The 16,611-nt window shown below is 40.0% G+C and overlaps 3 protein-coding genes across 3 annotated transcripts; 1 reads left to right on the top strand and 2 right to left on the bottom strand.

The window, feature by feature from the left end:
* Positions 1-333: 333 nt before the first annotated feature.
* Positions 334-7,946, bottom strand: LOC135495596 (xaa-Pro dipeptidase-like). The gene is made up of 16 exons (XM_064784399.1): positions 7,849-7,946; positions 7,257-7,428; positions 6,533-6,660; positions 6,228-6,291; positions 5,727-5,774; positions 5,182-5,243; positions 4,919-4,963; positions 4,557-4,632; positions 4,264-4,310; positions 3,808-3,876; positions 3,410-3,487; positions 3,063-3,211; positions 2,608-2,792; positions 2,172-2,279; positions 1,790-1,873; positions 334-1,632 (listed from the first exon to the last, which is right to left on the bottom strand). Exons 1-16 carry the CDS (start codon positions 7,863-7,865, stop codon positions 1,528-1,530), a joined length of 1,437 nt encoding a protein of 478 aa, XP_064640469.1. The 5' UTR covers positions 7,866-7,946; the 3' UTR covers positions 334-1,527.
* A 146-nt stretch (positions 7,947-8,092) lies between these two features.
* Positions 8,093-11,633, top strand: LOC135495787 (2,4-dienoyl-CoA reductase [(3E)-enoyl-CoA-producing], mitochondrial-like). The gene is made up of 8 exons (XM_064784708.1): positions 8,093-8,185; positions 8,853-9,073; positions 9,398-9,455; positions 9,656-9,890; positions 10,385-10,484; positions 10,741-10,813; positions 11,033-11,182; positions 11,437-11,633. The coding sequence occupies exons 1-8, from the start codon at positions 8,102-8,104 to the stop codon at positions 11,548-11,550; spliced, it is 1,035 nt and encodes a 344-aa protein (XP_064640778.1). The 5' UTR covers positions 8,093-8,101; the 3' UTR covers positions 11,551-11,633.
* Positions 11,634-12,411: 778 nt separating this feature from the next.
* On the bottom strand, positions 12,412-16,591 carry LOC135496405 (protein IMPACT-like). Its single transcript, XM_064785749.1, has 10 exons — positions 16,275-16,591; positions 15,567-15,707; positions 15,354-15,406; positions 14,912-14,974; positions 14,507-14,595; positions 14,144-14,269; positions 13,885-14,053; positions 13,382-13,475; positions 13,060-13,194; positions 12,412-12,925 (listed from the first exon to the last, which is right to left on the bottom strand). Exons 1-10 carry the CDS (start codon positions 16,302-16,304, stop codon positions 12,878-12,880), a joined length of 948 nt encoding a protein of 315 aa, XP_064641819.1. The 5' UTR covers positions 16,305-16,591; the 3' UTR covers positions 12,412-12,877.
* Between the last annotated feature and the right edge of the window lie 20 nt (positions 16,592-16,611).

Below are 16,611 nucleotides of genomic sequence, written 5' to 3'. Positions count from 1 at the left end.
TCAACAACATGACTCCACCCTTACATATTTCTCACCCTGTCGTATCCTGCACCATTCTCTGTGGTTAGAAGAGAGTAAGTATGTACATGAATCCTCAGTATGCAACTCCTCTGGACGGGAACAACTTGTGAGGTAACACTGCTCAGAGCTAGACCAGTATGTGCATTGTTGGCTGCAGAAAAGTTCTGCAGTGTGTTTGATAGGGGTATTGAGAAATCCTTCCTGTATGGCCTACAGCTCCCAAAACAATGCAAAATACGATATACTTGTACCAAGTATTCTTCATTGAAAGGAAAGGGGACCCTTTATCAAAATGAACAAGAAATCTCTGGATCCGTTCTTTTCAAATATAGCTTTATTTGTTCATAAATTCATTACATGCATGATTAGAAATGCACATGCCAAAAAAAAAGAACATATGGCATTGGTCTCATGCAGATATCATGGTAGTTATCGAAGTAAGGAATGAATACCGAGTTGGGGTCCTTGGCTGTCTAATCAACTGAAACCTGACGTGCCAGCCTAGCATTTGGGATGTAATCTGAGGTGCACTGAGCCGTCTTGATTAGAAAACCAATTTCCTACAGCAAGGTTTTTTACAAGGGCTCATTAGTAAACAGCTGTCATCAAATTTAAACCTTGCGGTCCTTGGTTGCGACACCAACAATGCATGTGTATAGCAAACTCAGCCCCAGGCCACATCCATCTGAATGTCAAAACGAGTACGAATGGTTTGGCAGAGTACATTCTTTTCAACTCCCAAACTGACCAGGTGGGACTGGAGATGACAGCTTTGTCACCTAGACTTTAAAAGGAACCTGTTTTACAGAACTTATATTGTAACTATTTTTGTCTGGGCTTTTTAGAGGGCAAATAAGACAAATGTTATCATCAATCAGTACCATCATTGACACAAACTACACGTTTGAATATAATACAGGAATTCTCGTAATAAACTCAGTTTCTTTTTACTGTCACCAGTAAGCAGTAGGAGAAAACTGGATCAAGCCTAAAGCAGTTTCATACACCAAAGTGTTCACCAATCATTATACATGTAGGCCTTGATTATAATATTGATCATTTTGTGTATTCGGCTTCTAGTGCTCTAATGTTATATAGGGTTACTATAAACCCCTAATGGGCAATTTCTTGAATGCGGATATGACTACAGAGTGTTACAACTATCAACCAGTAGCTTGTACCACCGTGTTACCTTACTTTATGCCGAGTGCCTTGAATGTTAGATATTCTCTTTGGCTTTTCCCTTTAAATTCCCAAAGCCTCCCCACAATCAGAGAAGTAGAAAGTATGTCGTCGTCTATGTTGTGATATGGGGTTACTTACAAGCCAATGTTTAAATGTTGTAAAGAATCACTTGAAATTGGAAAATATCTCTCAATTTCCATCTATTTGAGGGCTGGGCACCACCTAGCTCTTTCTTCTTTATCGTGATCCTTGATCCTCCAACAAAACTTAACCTAATCAATCTGGCACATCTATTATTTGTTTCGGGGAAAAGCTCGCTGCTTAGCCGGAAGCCATCAGCTGTTCGATTTCCTCAACAGTCCTCGGAACGTCGACAAAGTTCTCAGCACCAGTTTCAGTTACCGTTATGCAGTCCTCAATTCTGACCTGAAAAATACCAGGTTTAAGTTGAATGACTAGCTTACCCAGTACGACATTTCTTTGACATCATAGGTTAGAAATTTAATGCGTAACACAAGAATTAAGATCTCAAGATGTTCAGGTCAACAAGTGACGGGTGCTCAGCAATGACATGCGAACTCACCCCTCCCATTCCTCTGAATTTGTTGATTTCCTCAGCAACCAAGAACTTGGCTTTAGCGGGATTTGCCAGAGCCTCATCGATTACCTGTAAGAGAAATAACCAGATGAAAGACTTATATTTGCATCAGCAAAATTTTACGCAGTCAATGTCAACGTGAACACTGTCCAACCCATGGTCAGGCAGTTGACACTTACTAAAAAACTGGCACCTTTTCTCGGGCCAGGATTTGACACACATATTTACCAAGGCCTCGAAATGAAATTCCCCCCAAAGTCTTTTCCACAAATCATTCACTGCTTTAAGTAACTTTCTATTCTATAGGTATTCGACACTACATATTTTTCGACAAGCAGATATCAGTTACACAGAGAAATCAACCTACCACATCATTGAAGTAACAGCCTGGTTCGATTGTTATGCACATTCGTGGCTGCAAATCTCTGACGGTCCTCAAACTTTTCAAGCCGGGTTGATCAATCCGTTCTGTGCCCTACACAAGAAACCAATATTTTTCACTGCTAGTTTGTAATTTATACTTGGTCTAGTGGCTCAGAATTTTGGCTAGTGGTCAAGAGGTACCTGGGTGAACTCCACAGTCACTGTGAGACTCTAGGTCGATCTCTCACTCACGTTACTCCACCCAGGTGTATAATTAGGTACCGGTCAAGTTGTAGAGCTGATTGAGCAGCTCAACAGAAATACAATCCTGGTTTCCCCCCAGGGGAACACCCGGGCCCTATTGCGTTATAGCCAGCAGTGTTAACCACAAGGCTATGAGGCTTCTCAACTTCTCTACATGAACACCCCATTCTCCCTACCTCAGGGTAGCCACCAACATCATGCACATCGATACCAAGGAAGTGTCCCAGTCCATGTGGCATGAAAACAGCGCACAGGTTGACAGCCATCATCTCTTCGATGTCACCCTTCACGAGCCCATGGGTTCTCAGGTGGGTCAGGATGGTACGCTCAGCAAGCTTGTGCATATCGACCCAGTTGACGCCTAGAAAGAAACAAAATGACATGGATAGACGTTAGACAAAATGTATTTTCTTGACTCATCAACCAACACAAAATACCTAGGCAATCACCCAGTAAAGTAAAAGGAATGCAAACCTACCATTTTGGGGCTCGACTCTGACAACTCTATTTGAACAAACATACACTCAACACTGGAAAAGGTTAAGCTAGAGACACAGAAGAATAGGCCAATCAATATTTTGATATCATTGATTCCCACACCACTGACTGCTTTTAGTGAATCGTCACATACCTGGCTTCACAGCATTGAATACGTTTCTGTTGGCTTCCAGCACAGCATTGTAGATTTTCTTCTGTTGTTCGGAGAATTTGCCACTGACGGGAACAGTTGTTGTGATGTCTGATGCATAGCAGTGGTACTCGCCACCCATGTCAATGAGGCTGTAACAGAGACATTGGGAAAGTAAACCTATAGTCACCATAGCATTATTGGAGAGAAACCTTCTCGTAATGCATTACCCGAGCAATTAAGACCCAAATACGGCAATCAGGACCATGTCACATGGTCAGATTTGATGACATTTTCAAGGAGGCTACAGCCAACCCAGCCAAAATACGACTTTGATGTTAAGAACTTACAAAAGTCCATCTCTTTTGAGTTCAGCACTGTTTGGGGCTCCAGCATGTCCGTAATGAAGAATTGAAGAGTTGCCACCACTGTAAAGAAAGGACATAATACCCTCATAATCATAATATGTTGGTCAATTGCTTTTAAATCATGTGGCCTACCGTGAAATGTGAAACCTGGTTTTGCCAAGTTGAGAATGAGAACGGACCGAAATTCGGTGTAGGAGGTCACCTGACCTGTACAAAGTTTCAAGTTCATAGCCCTGGTGGTAAAGAAACGTGCCATTGTTTTTTATATCATGTACATAGGGTAAGACGACGGACACTGCACTATTCCATAGACTCACCATACCGGTGAGCCAAAAAGCAACAGATACTTATTCTATTGGCTCATGAGTATTGATATTTACCCTGCACAGATGCCAGTGTATGCCAACAAGCGCATGCCTCCTTTCCTGTATGTGTAATCCTGGAAGATACTGTAAGAGAGAAGAAAAGGAAATTTGTTTCAGTTTTGAATCAGATGAGGCCGGAGCCGGGTAGGTCCAAGTAAGTTACACAAATTGACCGATAGGGGTCTCTCCTATCTCATAGTGCATAGAAATTATTCACGCTTGTATGAGGAACGAAATTATCACTGAATCAAAAATAACCCATGCCACTACCTGCAATCTGCACACTATTCACCTGAAGACTACTAATCTGAACCCAAGCTCCAGTCTATACATATCCCCCCTTTGATAGGAAAGTACATTTAGAGAGAACATCAAATTGTTGGAAATACAGTTTACCTGATCAATCACAACCAACCAATTTTCTGCCGAAATATTCCAACAGGAAAAATAGTTGGCATTTAAACAACTCACCTCTCCAACTCAAATTCATGTTTGGCAGTTTTCAGTGCAGCAGCAACCTGAAAATTCAGTAAATAGTTCAGCAAATAATTCTACAAACAAAAGCTTATTCATCATAATTTTGTTTTTTTAATAGGCCAGAACATGAGTTTTTGTCCTGGATTTCACTGACCCGATTACCATGGACAAAAACCTTTCTCTCACTTCCACCATACTTTTTAATACAGTTGGATTTGATTCTCGGTTAAGTCTAATTATTCAAACCCAATTTTAAAGATGACCCAAGATGACATTGGTAAACTTACTGCTTTGTGAGCCTCACTGCTAATCTTGTGAGTATACCTCAGGAGTTCTAGTTCAAAGTCTGTTTTAAAAACACGACTGAAAGACAAAGCCACTTTGTTTTTTTAATTTGTTTTAGTAAATAGTTCTAAGCAAATGAATATAGGGGGTTAATCTCTCTCTCTCTTTCACTCTCTCTCTAACACTGTAGGTTTCCTCCAGGGTCTCCAGTGTCCCCCTACATTAGACTACATTTCAAATCACAAAATGTTCTTTACTGTACTGAGCTATGATGTAATGACCTAGTTGATGGTCAGCTCTCAATATTTATGGCAGGCCCGAGGCAAGCCAAGCACGATGATCAGCAATAAGAAGCAAGACTTACCACTCAACAATTTCTGGATGAAGAGTCTTATTGTCAACTTTGTATCTGAAAAAAAGTTAGGCTTAGAAAATCTTGCATTTAAACTCTCATATAAACTGGTAAGCACGGAATAGCTCATGCCGACTTACCGGCGGAGAGTCTCCTTCTTTTGCCTCGACCCAAAAGGGCGGGCAATCCGTCGGAGTAATCATCAACCACCAACCGGCTAAATGTAAACATCAGCCAGGTCCAGGGAAATTCTCGCTGCAGTGTTCTATACTCACTTGGTTATGCCAGGGAATGTAGCTTCTTTACATGTTGACCCACTGTCCGTATTCTTTCCATTCTGAAATGAATATTCAGATTGATTCTTGGGGCATGTCCTTCTCCCAAATCTCCTTGAGCAAGGCACTTTACCCTACTTGCTTCTCTCGACCCAAGAGTAAATGGGTACCTGGCTGGCAGAGATGGCAAACTATGAACGTAAGTCCTGAACGCTCTATAGCTGCAGCTCGGACCTGTGATACTCCCAGAGAGTAGAGCTTGAATCACGAATGTACAGGCAAATAGCTTAGGGTAATAATTTGAAGTGCTTTAAGCGGCTGAAACCAGTTGGATGTAGCACCATATAAGTCTCATGATTATTCATTATCATTAAACATGTATCTTCAGTTCCTATACATTTAAGGTTCAATGCCTCATCTTCCAGAGAGATAGTCTGTAACACGCTACGTGTCATTTAAATTCACCATTTTGACAGCTTTTCAAATTTTTAACAAACGAAGTAGGCCTTTAAAATGCTCATCTTCAATTTTTTTCAAAAACTTACCAGGGTCAGTAAAACAGACGGGGCCATTTTGGACAAAACCTCCTCCATCTGAAATATAGCATAAATACAATCACTTCCTTAATTTTCTAAAAATTTTATCAAAAAATTCAATTTCCCCTTAAACCTCGTTAAAGCAAGATCCAAGACTTATTATGATTCCATTCTTTTAAGATTTCAACAGCTATAATAATTACAATGACATTTACCAAGTCCCTAAAAGCTAGATGTCAGGACAAAAAATGTCATACAGACAACTCAGCTGAAGGTAGGAAGCCAATACTTGTACACATAAACCCCGAGAAAAACATCTCGCCTAACACTACAGTAAATCAAAAACAGTGGAACCTCCCTTAGCAAACACCTCTCTAAGGACAACCAGTGGTTGTTTTCATTCAATTTGACCTCTCTATTCAGGACACCTCTCTAATGAGGGCAGCACTTGTCAGTCCCGAGGGTGTCCTTGATAGAGAGGTTCTACTGTAAGCCTGTGTATGCACTTACCTCAGTAACGTAGTAGCATTCATCAACAGCATATTTATCTCTAAAGAACGACGGCTCCTCCAGCCTGAAAAGTAACACAGGTGATAAGTGTCCTGCCCGTCTCGATGAGTAACTGAAGGGCAATGCAACAGGATGCATCTATGTAATTAAAGGGGGACTATAGGCAGGAGTTAGACCATACTGACTGCTCAAGTTCTTATCCAATCAAGAGAGGGCCACGTCAAAGGTATTTTAACTGATTCAATCAGGGATTACCAATACGTTGGCAAAATAATACAGCCAAGAAAAAACAAATTTCTGCTTACTTGCCCATCCATATTGCATAGGCATCAGGTAACTTTGGCACAAAGAGTACAGCCTTGCCAGTATCCACTTGAATGGCGGCAAAGCAATCTGGTTCTGCTACACCAAATGCCCACTGAAAGAAGGACTCCTGAAAAAAAAGAAAGGATTTCAATCAGTGAAAAGTTTCAGAACGAGGTCAGTGACTATGACCTCAATGATAATGACAACCATAATTAAACATGTACCTACTTAACATGCTTGACCCTTGACAAAATAATTGAAAAATACAATCGAAGTTGCACAGGGACATGGCCATTATATAGAAATGAATTATATGGTCCTACTGGATTTCAAGTCATGCAAGTTCAACTGTACTATAAACTCTAACTGTACATTCACAAATTGCTGCATAAATAGAAATTCCGAAACTGGCTAAAAATCAACTTTATAGAATTTTGTTTTTAACTTCTTCAAAAGGCCACAACTTGCTGTGACCAGGAACTTCTATATAATCACTTTAGCCATTAAAAAAAAGAGATATACGAGTACTCCCATTATTAATTTCCATGTGATAAGAATGTTCTTACTGAACAATTCTAAATCATACCCACATCTAGGCCAGGACAACAATCAACTTCTTTTTTAGTCTGTTTTCGATAACAAAGTCAACTGACCTAGAAAGTTCCGCCACTGAGCCCGAGAGTGTTGAGGTCAGGGTGGTAAATTGTGTCTGTTCGTTCTCACCTGTCTGAAGAGTAACTCCCTGTCTGAGCAATACTGATTTGCAGCCTCTCCACCTTGAAGTAACACAACACTTTTAGCCGCAACATTCTTTTCCTTCAGTCTCTGACACAGCCTCTCCCTGTTCAGTTGATGTAACTTCAGGGGGACTTTGAAGCTATCTCCAAGCTGGACGCTAAATATGAAATGAAAGTGAAAGTAAAGCTTCAAGTCATTTCTTGCTGGACATTTGCCTGCCCTCACCTGAACTGTTGACAATGATATTTACAGGATGGTTTTTGGATTAGGATACCAATCAGAAAATGTGTAGTTGCTAACTTTTGTATATTGTACCAGAGTAAATAACGGTATCAATGATTGGCAATGCTCTTAATGTCGGACAATGGCAATGATGGTACTCACTGAGTGAATGGACGGTAATGTCAGTTTTGAAAATTTCAGTTTAGCACCAGAGTAAACCCTCTATATCAAATATTTCAACTGACCTGTGTGCATAAAATTTGTTTTTATACAATACGCAATGTAAATTCTAATCAAAACTCATGAAAGTTGGGGTTTTATCGAAAAAGAAGGGAAATAACGAAACAAGACTTACTGGGTGCTCGGCGCCATTTTGAACAAGGCTTGTGACTGTCACATGACCTGTAGTCTTAGCAGACGACACAAGTTAAACGCCTTAATACCTCTATCACACTAAATTGAATGTAATATTTTATCTATTTATGGATTTTTTATTAGTCTTCTATGCTTTCTATACATTAAAAAACTAACACATATCCGTTTTTTAAATATTTTTCTGCTGCCAAATTTATTGTTAGGCCTTGCTATAGGCTATTTTCAGTTTCAAAATGGCTGCCATGAGAATAAAATTTTCTTGTGCAAACTATTTTAGCAAATCTTTGCTAAATTTCAACTGCCGTCTTGTAGAAAATGTTAGCATTCATGTCAGGCATCTATTTTGGATGCCACTTGTCAAATTCGGTTGAGATGACAATTTGTTTTACATCGAGAAACCCCTATTTGTCCGACAATGATTAGAACCCCAAACACACTTGACTTACTTAATACGGATTTATCTATTGTTGGATATCAATTCTACCCTTTTTTACAATAATATAGGCGGTATCTTGCCAGTATTGTAAGGCCTAGTCGTATTTGTCATAATGATATGGGTCTGTGTTCTGTGCAAAAACTTTGGCCTAACTACAGAATAGCCGGGACAGTAGTGAGTAGGGGCCTAGTAGCTCTGTACATTATGTACACTCTGTCCCTCTGTTCATTATGTACACATGACATTCCTATCATTTAGCACAGAGACAGAGTGTCCCGGGTATTCTGCAGTTGCTCCGATAGGGCCTATACAGTTTGCGCATAACTGACCAATCGGCTAACAGAGCCAGCAAATGACGTAGCGCACCTGATTATGCATGACTTACATCATTTGCTGGCTCTGTTAGCTGATTGGATTGGCCACCCACTTGGTCAATGATTTTTTCGGTCTGCAATAATAGGAGATGCCAATGAATTGAAGTTTTAGGCCCTGAAAGAATCGAACATGAATATAAAAACTAACCAACTATTTTTTTGTCCTCTTCTTAGTTTGTCCATAGAAGTGCTTTTTCAACCAGCAGAATTATCAGTGCTGATGCCGGTAATGAGGAGATGTACAACAAGTTGTTCCCAGTCGTGAAGACACCAATGCTACCTCCAGACACATTCAAAAACAAAGTTGCATTCATCACCGGTGGCGGGACCGGACTTGGCAAAAGCATGACAAAAATGTTTTCCAAGCTAGGTGCCCAGGTTGTGATCTCTAGCAGGTGAGGTTCCGACATAAAACCATGAGAATTGATTGTAGCTCTTGGATCTTATGCTGAGGTCTTTAAACACCTTGCTTAGGTGCCCAGCGACGTGGATCTGCGTCATTCACGCCCAGCTGTTTGGTGCCCTTAGATGTAGATCTACGTCGTCAAATAGGGGGCCCATCGACTCTCAGTTGTCAATTTGAAATGAGGTAAACTAAGCAAACCCTCTAGGTCTGATGGGCTGATCCTGAACCACAGCAGTTTTCCTCCTTCTGCGCTCTTAGTTAGAGTTTGACTGTACAATAAAATAAACTTGATTTTACCTGCTTTCTCTTGCAGAAAATCTGATGTTATACAAGCAACAGCAGATGAGATATCTGGTGAGACTGGGAACAAGGTAGATACATCTGCATCCAATACAGGCTGAATATGTAGGCCTATAGTTCATGTAGCTATAGGCACCACTAAATGGCTGCAACAAGAATCAATGGTTGCAGCAATTATTATCATAGGTCACAACTCGACGAAAATCTGTGGTTTGCGTGGCGCTTTAGACTTTGGTTAAAGAATAATATCTTGATAATTCTGTTCTTTAAGGTATTGGCATTTGCGTGTGATGTTCGGGACCCGAAACTAGTCAAAAGTACGGTGGACAGCATGGTTGAGACTGTTGGTCTACCAGACATTGTAATAAATAATGCTGCAGGAAACTTCATATCGCCAACTGAACGGCTTTCAAGTAACGCATTCAAAACAATCCTAGATATAGTCTTATATGGAACTGTCAATGTCACTATGGAGGTAGGAAAAAGACTCATCAAGGCAAAGAAAGGTATTTACAGGAAATTCTTATTCTATTTGTTTTTTTTAAAAACGAGCTAGTCAGTTAGGTAAACGATTTAGGTCCACCTAAATTTTTATTTTGAGTTTAGAAGAAGCAACACCAAATTCGATAGGTATTGCTAAATAATTTGGAAGGTGCCGCAATCAAGAGAAGAAAATACAAGGAGCCACAGGTTGTCATATTGTGATCTTAATATCTATCCTGTCATAACCTTGACCTTGACCATAACCTTGACCTTGGAATGGAATCTTGACTTGGAAGCTGTTGTGTTGTATTCAAAATCAGGTCCATCTACACTTGTTCAGAACTTGTTTGATCCCGATTGAGACCAGTTCAAGTTACAAAGCAGTGTGAAAATTGAGTTAAGCAAGCCCAAACCTAACTCGCTTGTGACTTGCCACATCAATCATCATCATCGTCAAACCTTTGATGCTGTGAGCTTGAAATCTATTGTGTTGTAACCTTGACCTCTTGTTTTCCAGGTGCCTCCTTCCTCTCCATCACTGCCATGTACACGCAGAATGGCTCAAGTTTCGTTGTCCCAAGTGCTACAGCCAAGTCTGCAGTTGAGATGCTGCACAAGTAAGAAACCTTTCAAGAGTTCATGACTGATGTTGTCTGTTACTGTTAGCCCGTAATATTCCGTGCCATTCTATTGTTGTTTCGTGAAATTGAAATGAATCCTCTGACACTGCTGTGAGAGTAATTTTAGTTTGATTTTCATATTTGTGGCCTTATATTTCCACTACCCCATGGAAAAGCCGATCGTGAGGATAACATTTTCTAAATCTGAATAACACTGCCGAAAGTTACCTTTCGCGACCGTTTCCATTTTCAGATCTCTGGCTCTAGAGTGGGGTCGACATGGTATGAGATTCAACTGTATTGCCCCTGGAGCTTTTTACACTAAGGTCAGTCTCAACTTGTGTTTCAGCCAGGATTTCAAAAAGGCAAGGCAACTGCAGGCACTGAAAAGGCAGGAGCAATTTCAAGCCAAAAAAGTTCATTTTTCATTGCGTCAGTTTCTGCTTCTGAATTCACCATGGTAAACACTGAATTCACCATGGTGAATTTGAGATCTTTTTCTTCAGAAACAACATTGCTCAACACTGTTTATCTATTGGTTTCAGGGTGCATTTAGTCGCCTGGATCCCACCGGGCAGTTTATGGATTCTGAAGCCAGGAAGCAGATGTCGATCCAGCGACTTGGAGAAACTGAGGAAGTCTGTAATCTTGCCACGTATCTCTGCAGTGACTATGCAAGCTGGATGACTGGGGCAGTAAGTTATGACTATCACCAAGAATTGATAAGGTTAAGCATTGCCAAAAGCAGACAGAATGTACAAGATGTACATGTACTTGCATATCCTACATTGTACATAAAAGACATTTGCAAATAAGTGTGCATTTTGATTATTCAGAGGTTTTCAGTTTTGACAACCAATGGAGCTGCTCTGTTGGAAGACACAAAACTGCCGGTTTTGGTGCCTCTGTTAGTGCTAAAGCTCAATAACACTAAATTCTAATTTTTCAGGTTGTGAAATTTGATGGTGGTAACCTTGGCGACATGGGTGCAGAGCTGAGGGAAGTCTCGGAGGCGCATTGGGACAAACTAGAAGCCATGATCAGATCAGTCAAGGGATCCTAGCTCTGAATTGTGATTTATGTAATACAAGCACATGTTTGATATCTTCTCTACTGTATGCCTTTTGCATAGAAGTAAATAATAAACATGGATTTGATTTTGAATCTGAAACCTTGTGTTGCTTGTTTTTGTTCGCTCCAAATGCTGTGCAGTCTTTCCAATAGCCCCAGCCCCCCCCCCCCCCCCATTTTCAATTGTCTTTGATTGGTCCTAAAACCCTGTAACGTTGAAACATGTATCTACATGTATAGCCTGGCCAACTGGGTGAAAAGAAACAAAGGACAAAGTCACAACGAGCAAGACCTTCATGAGGGGCTCAAGCAGGCCATCACTGGGGATGAGGACAGCATCCATTATACAGGCACACGACCAGCCCATAGTCTGGGAGACTCTGGACAGAGTGGAAATGTGAAGTTTTGATTGCTGTTGATATTAAGATGACTGAAATCATGAAGTTACTTTCTTCATTACAGCAAATCTGTGCTCGAGAAACTTTCAGCAATAGGATTATCTCTAAATATCCGTCCTGCAGAGTTCTGTTTCTAATCCTGATTACCTGGATAGTTTGGGGTCCTTTGGTCTAGGAGTAAGAAACCTTGCCATCTGCTGTGATGATATTATCTATCTGAATCGATAGACCACATGCTAGAATAATGTCCTCATGGAATAGGTGCATACATGTACATGTTATTGTATGTGTAGGATCTCCATCGGTAATAATTTTAGCTCTCCAGTGCAGATTGGAGGTAACGTTAAAGATGATACTTAAACACTAGAATAACAACAAAGAACAACCTTCATAAAATTGAGCAAATTTTATTTATAACTGAAAGTAATTAACTTAATTACCACAAAGAGAACATGATTCATGCCAGACCTTTATCAAATTCAATAACACTATGATCGGATAAAACTCTGATAATTTTGGTTCTCATTACTCTTCAAATACATCTTTTTCTGGCTTGCTCCAGGCTGACCAACTTGTTTGGACACCACTGGGTTCTCCACTCTCTTGCGTCACGGAATTGGCCAACCACCAAAGACCAAGCACTGTTCACCAGATCGTGACGTCTTTGTGACGTTGTTCCACCATGACGATGAGTATCACATGCTAATAAACTCAATGTCTGACTATGCCTCCAAGAGCCTACTTTTGCCAGACCAGATCACATGAATAGAATCTTTCAGGAATCTTTAAAATACCATCTCCATTCCTGCGTCATCACATGATCAGCACAATTATACAGATAGTTACTAAGAAGCACCATTCCCTTCTTTTTATAAAACTATGAATAAAAGTTTGTGGAGTCCAAATTTTTTTATCACACTGTCATTTCTTTCCTTTCTTTGATGACTTTTTTTGTCCTTTCTTGTCGTCCTGAAGTGAAAAAACAATGAATGTAATGTAAGCTCATATATATTCAAATACTGTAAAACCTTAAATATTCTCGAGCATTTTATCTCTGCGAATATCGCAAACATTCTCAATTCGTGAAAATTGCCTTGTCTTACCTTGCTGTGTATATAATCATGTGCTTCTAGAATATTTCTTGCACAGTTATTGATGTGTTTAAATCTGTCGGGACCGAGTAAAATGCCACCGTACCAGCGTGTTACCACAACCATCACATTCTGAACATCTGTGATCTGCAAGACAAGAAAAATATATTTATGAGTTTTGTATAAAGATTCCATCAGATCTACCATGGCTACTATGCAAGGCATTCTTCTTACTTATGTTTCCAGAACGATGAAGCAATGTAAGATTAAGTGTCTTGCTCAAGGAAAGAGCCAAAAGAGTGAACCAAGGACCTAATTCCACTGACCTACTCACCTGCAGTAAATGTAAAACTCTTGAGCCAGCATGTGTCTCTCCATCATCGTCACAACCTTGGATGTAACGTGGACTCGGTTCGGACTTGAAGATTCTGAAATGAATATGATGTTGAACTAAACATGCTTTTTTAAATTCGATTCCATTTCCAGCTCGAGGCATGGAGTAATAACTTTTCATGCTCTGCAACTTTGCAGCAGTTGATAGAAAAGCACTTTCAACCTATTAAGCTTTCTCGAATTCCGATTAACCCCGTCACTTTTTTTTTGTCTCAAAAAAGCTTCTGCACGTCCCAGTTTGGTCGACACATATTAACTCCTTGAAGAATCAGAGAAAGCGGAGGCGCCCATCTTTATTTACATTTGTCGATTTCCCACAATTAATGGTCAATAAAGGGGAGGGCATTCCTGATGCCACTGCGAGTCTTTTTACCATTAAGAAAAGATTTTGTTTTCTTTTGTATAAGACCTAATCAGACAAGAAAAAACTCTAACTTGAATTACCTGTAAGCCATTATGTTATGTGTGGCATTGGCTATTTTTTTATTTTCATATAACTTGCGTAGCACCATATCCACTTGCTCTTTGTATAACACCGGTGCTAGATGGGGTTGGAATGTACTTCTTCTGTCTGTTAAAGGCTCACCATGGTAAATGGGAGGGCATTCCACTGCTGCAATGGCAATATTGATACTTATACAGGGTAGTGTAATTGGGCAAATTTTGAAAAACCCTTGTGGTCATTAGGGGCTGGTACACTTACCATCTTTATTGGATACAAGTTCTATAGCTGTATCTGGTTGGTAGTGGTATTGAGCAACCATAGTCAGATCGAATTCATCATCACCGTCATCAGTCTCTAAGCTGATGTTCTTCCGACCTGACACAACTGAAATGGAAAATCGAGTCTTTATGATTGTTTTCCAACAGCTTTGGGCGATGTTACCGCATTGAATTTAGCACTGTAGAAGTCTAGAAGTCTCATATGTATTTTCATTAATATATGTTGATCAGTTTTGTATTCATGCAAAAGTTGGATATCACAGCAAGATAAGAGAGGGTTGTTACAAACATAAGTTAAGTATGATGATGATGACTACAAATTCTCTCAGTCATGATATCTTACCTTGATCGCCATTCCTGCTTTCCCGGCCCTGTAATACCTCCCTGATCTTCTCAACCCAGAGGTAGACAATGCTTTCACCAACATTTTCTCTGTAAGACAAATCTGCATCATGTAGTTGTCAATGTATATCACTGCAGTTTAAAGCTATGGAATGATGAAGCATTTCAAATCTAGCAAGTAGGTCAAGGACAACATGTACATGTATCTATAATGAGATTCTTGATGCAGTACCTAGGAACTTTGTCAGGCAATCTGGGCATGGGCTGGCTCGAAGAGCGTATTTTTTCAGTGCATTTCAGGCTAATTTAGAAACTGAATTGATCTGACCTTGATGGGTCCATCTGAATTCAATTTGACTATTTCAAGTAACATTTAAAAATAGTCGACATACTTGCTGCTACTTACATATAAACATCTCCCATTGCATTCTCCATTTCAATCCTCTCATCCCCCTTCAACCACGGAGCACTGAAAGAAAATGATGCAATATTGGTAGGTGGTTTCTTTGCTCCGCATGTCTCACTGGAGGTGTTTTTAGGGACCACTCAGAGTGTAAGGTGCCAAGGACACAAGTGAGAGGGTTTTAGTGAGAAATTGCTCAACAAGGATGATTTCAGGCAGGAAGGTAAGATACTATTTGCTCAAGCAACTCTGAAATGTGATTTTGACTACTTTTGACTATATAATTCCATATTCTGCACCAACCAGAAAGCAGTTATGTTGATAACCACTGCCTCAAAAATGAGGCACAGTGCTTTATCCATGTAAACAGTGTTCTGCTGCAACCAAGGTGTTTTAATTGGAACTAACCAATTCAGACATGTCAGAATGCAACATTTTAACTCACTTGATTTGGTAAATGGGTGGACAATCACTTGGGTAATTTGGGGGGAAAATGATCTGGAATGAAAGGATTGATCACAGTAAGAATTAGGACAAGATTTAACCAATCAACTAATCAATCAATCAATCAATCAATCAATCAAACCCCTCCATTCTTGCGAACCTTACAAATTCCATGTCTCGCATATTGGCAATCGTAACTCTTCTCAACACTCACCTGTAAACACACGGACAATTTTTGAGCATTTTTCTTGGCGTCTTCATCCTTGTCAATGCGGATGCAGAATGTATGAGCATCCTCATCAATGACACACCATTCGTCTCCGTAGATTGCAGAGAGGGCTTCGATCTCGTCAGCCTGCAACAAGAAAGGAATGAAATGAAGAATTACTAGAATTTAAATGCTTGCTCGAGCTTACTTTCAAAAGCAGATTTGCTTTCAAGATTTACGATTGGGAATTAATGCGCCAAATTATAATAATAATAATAAATAGTAATAATAATTGTCATTTGTACGTATGGCGCTTTTCCACGCTCAAAGGAGGAGGTCAGTTACACCACGCACAGTATGCAAATTGCAAAGACCAAAGTAACACAAAACAAGACCGACGGATCTGCCAACGTCAGATGACGTCGTACATGTGTTATCGCCACGTCATGCGTTTTTTGCCATTTAGCCTAGGTCGCATGACAAGTTTTTCACAAAAAAGAAATACGAATGATGACGTGGCGATTACGTGTCTTTTGCATGAAGTTTAACTGCCGTTTGCTGTCTGACCGTGCTATCCTACATTGGCGACTTGGTTATTTGAGTACAGGAACCTTGGCCTGGTAATCATGGCTTGCGCCATACCACGCAGCACGTGCGCACCCCCTTGGACGATGATGTTCTCGTTCTAGAAAAAAAACAAGATATATTTTTGACCTGTCTGCTGATGTTGTCCTCACTTTCCATTGTTTACAGGTTGTGAGTTGAGTGTTATGCGATGAAAATTTGTAATTTGACCATGGGACTTGTCATAAAAGTGACTTTAAAGCTTTTTACATGTATCACTGTACAAAATGTACAGGGGTAGGTCTAAACTGTGGATTTTTTGTGGATTTTTGAATGGACTTTGTTTCGCAAGTTCGATAGCTTGTCATTTCTTAGATTCTCAATATCTTTCAGTATCATTGTAAGACTTTAGTTATTTAACCAAGTTCTGTGCAGAACTGTCAAAGAAAAAGGAAAAAAATGCATCTCATTGGAACATTTCATGATT

The sequence above is a fragment of the Lineus longissimus genome, chromosome 11, assembly GCF_910592395.1.
Source record: "Lineus longissimus chromosome 11, tnLinLong1.2, whole genome shotgun sequence".
NCBI lineage: Eukaryota > Metazoa > Nemertea > Pilidiophora > Heteronemertea > Lineidae > Lineus > Lineus longissimus.
Note: the sequence above shows the minus strand (reverse complement) of the source record. Positions and strands in the feature narration are given on the sequence as shown.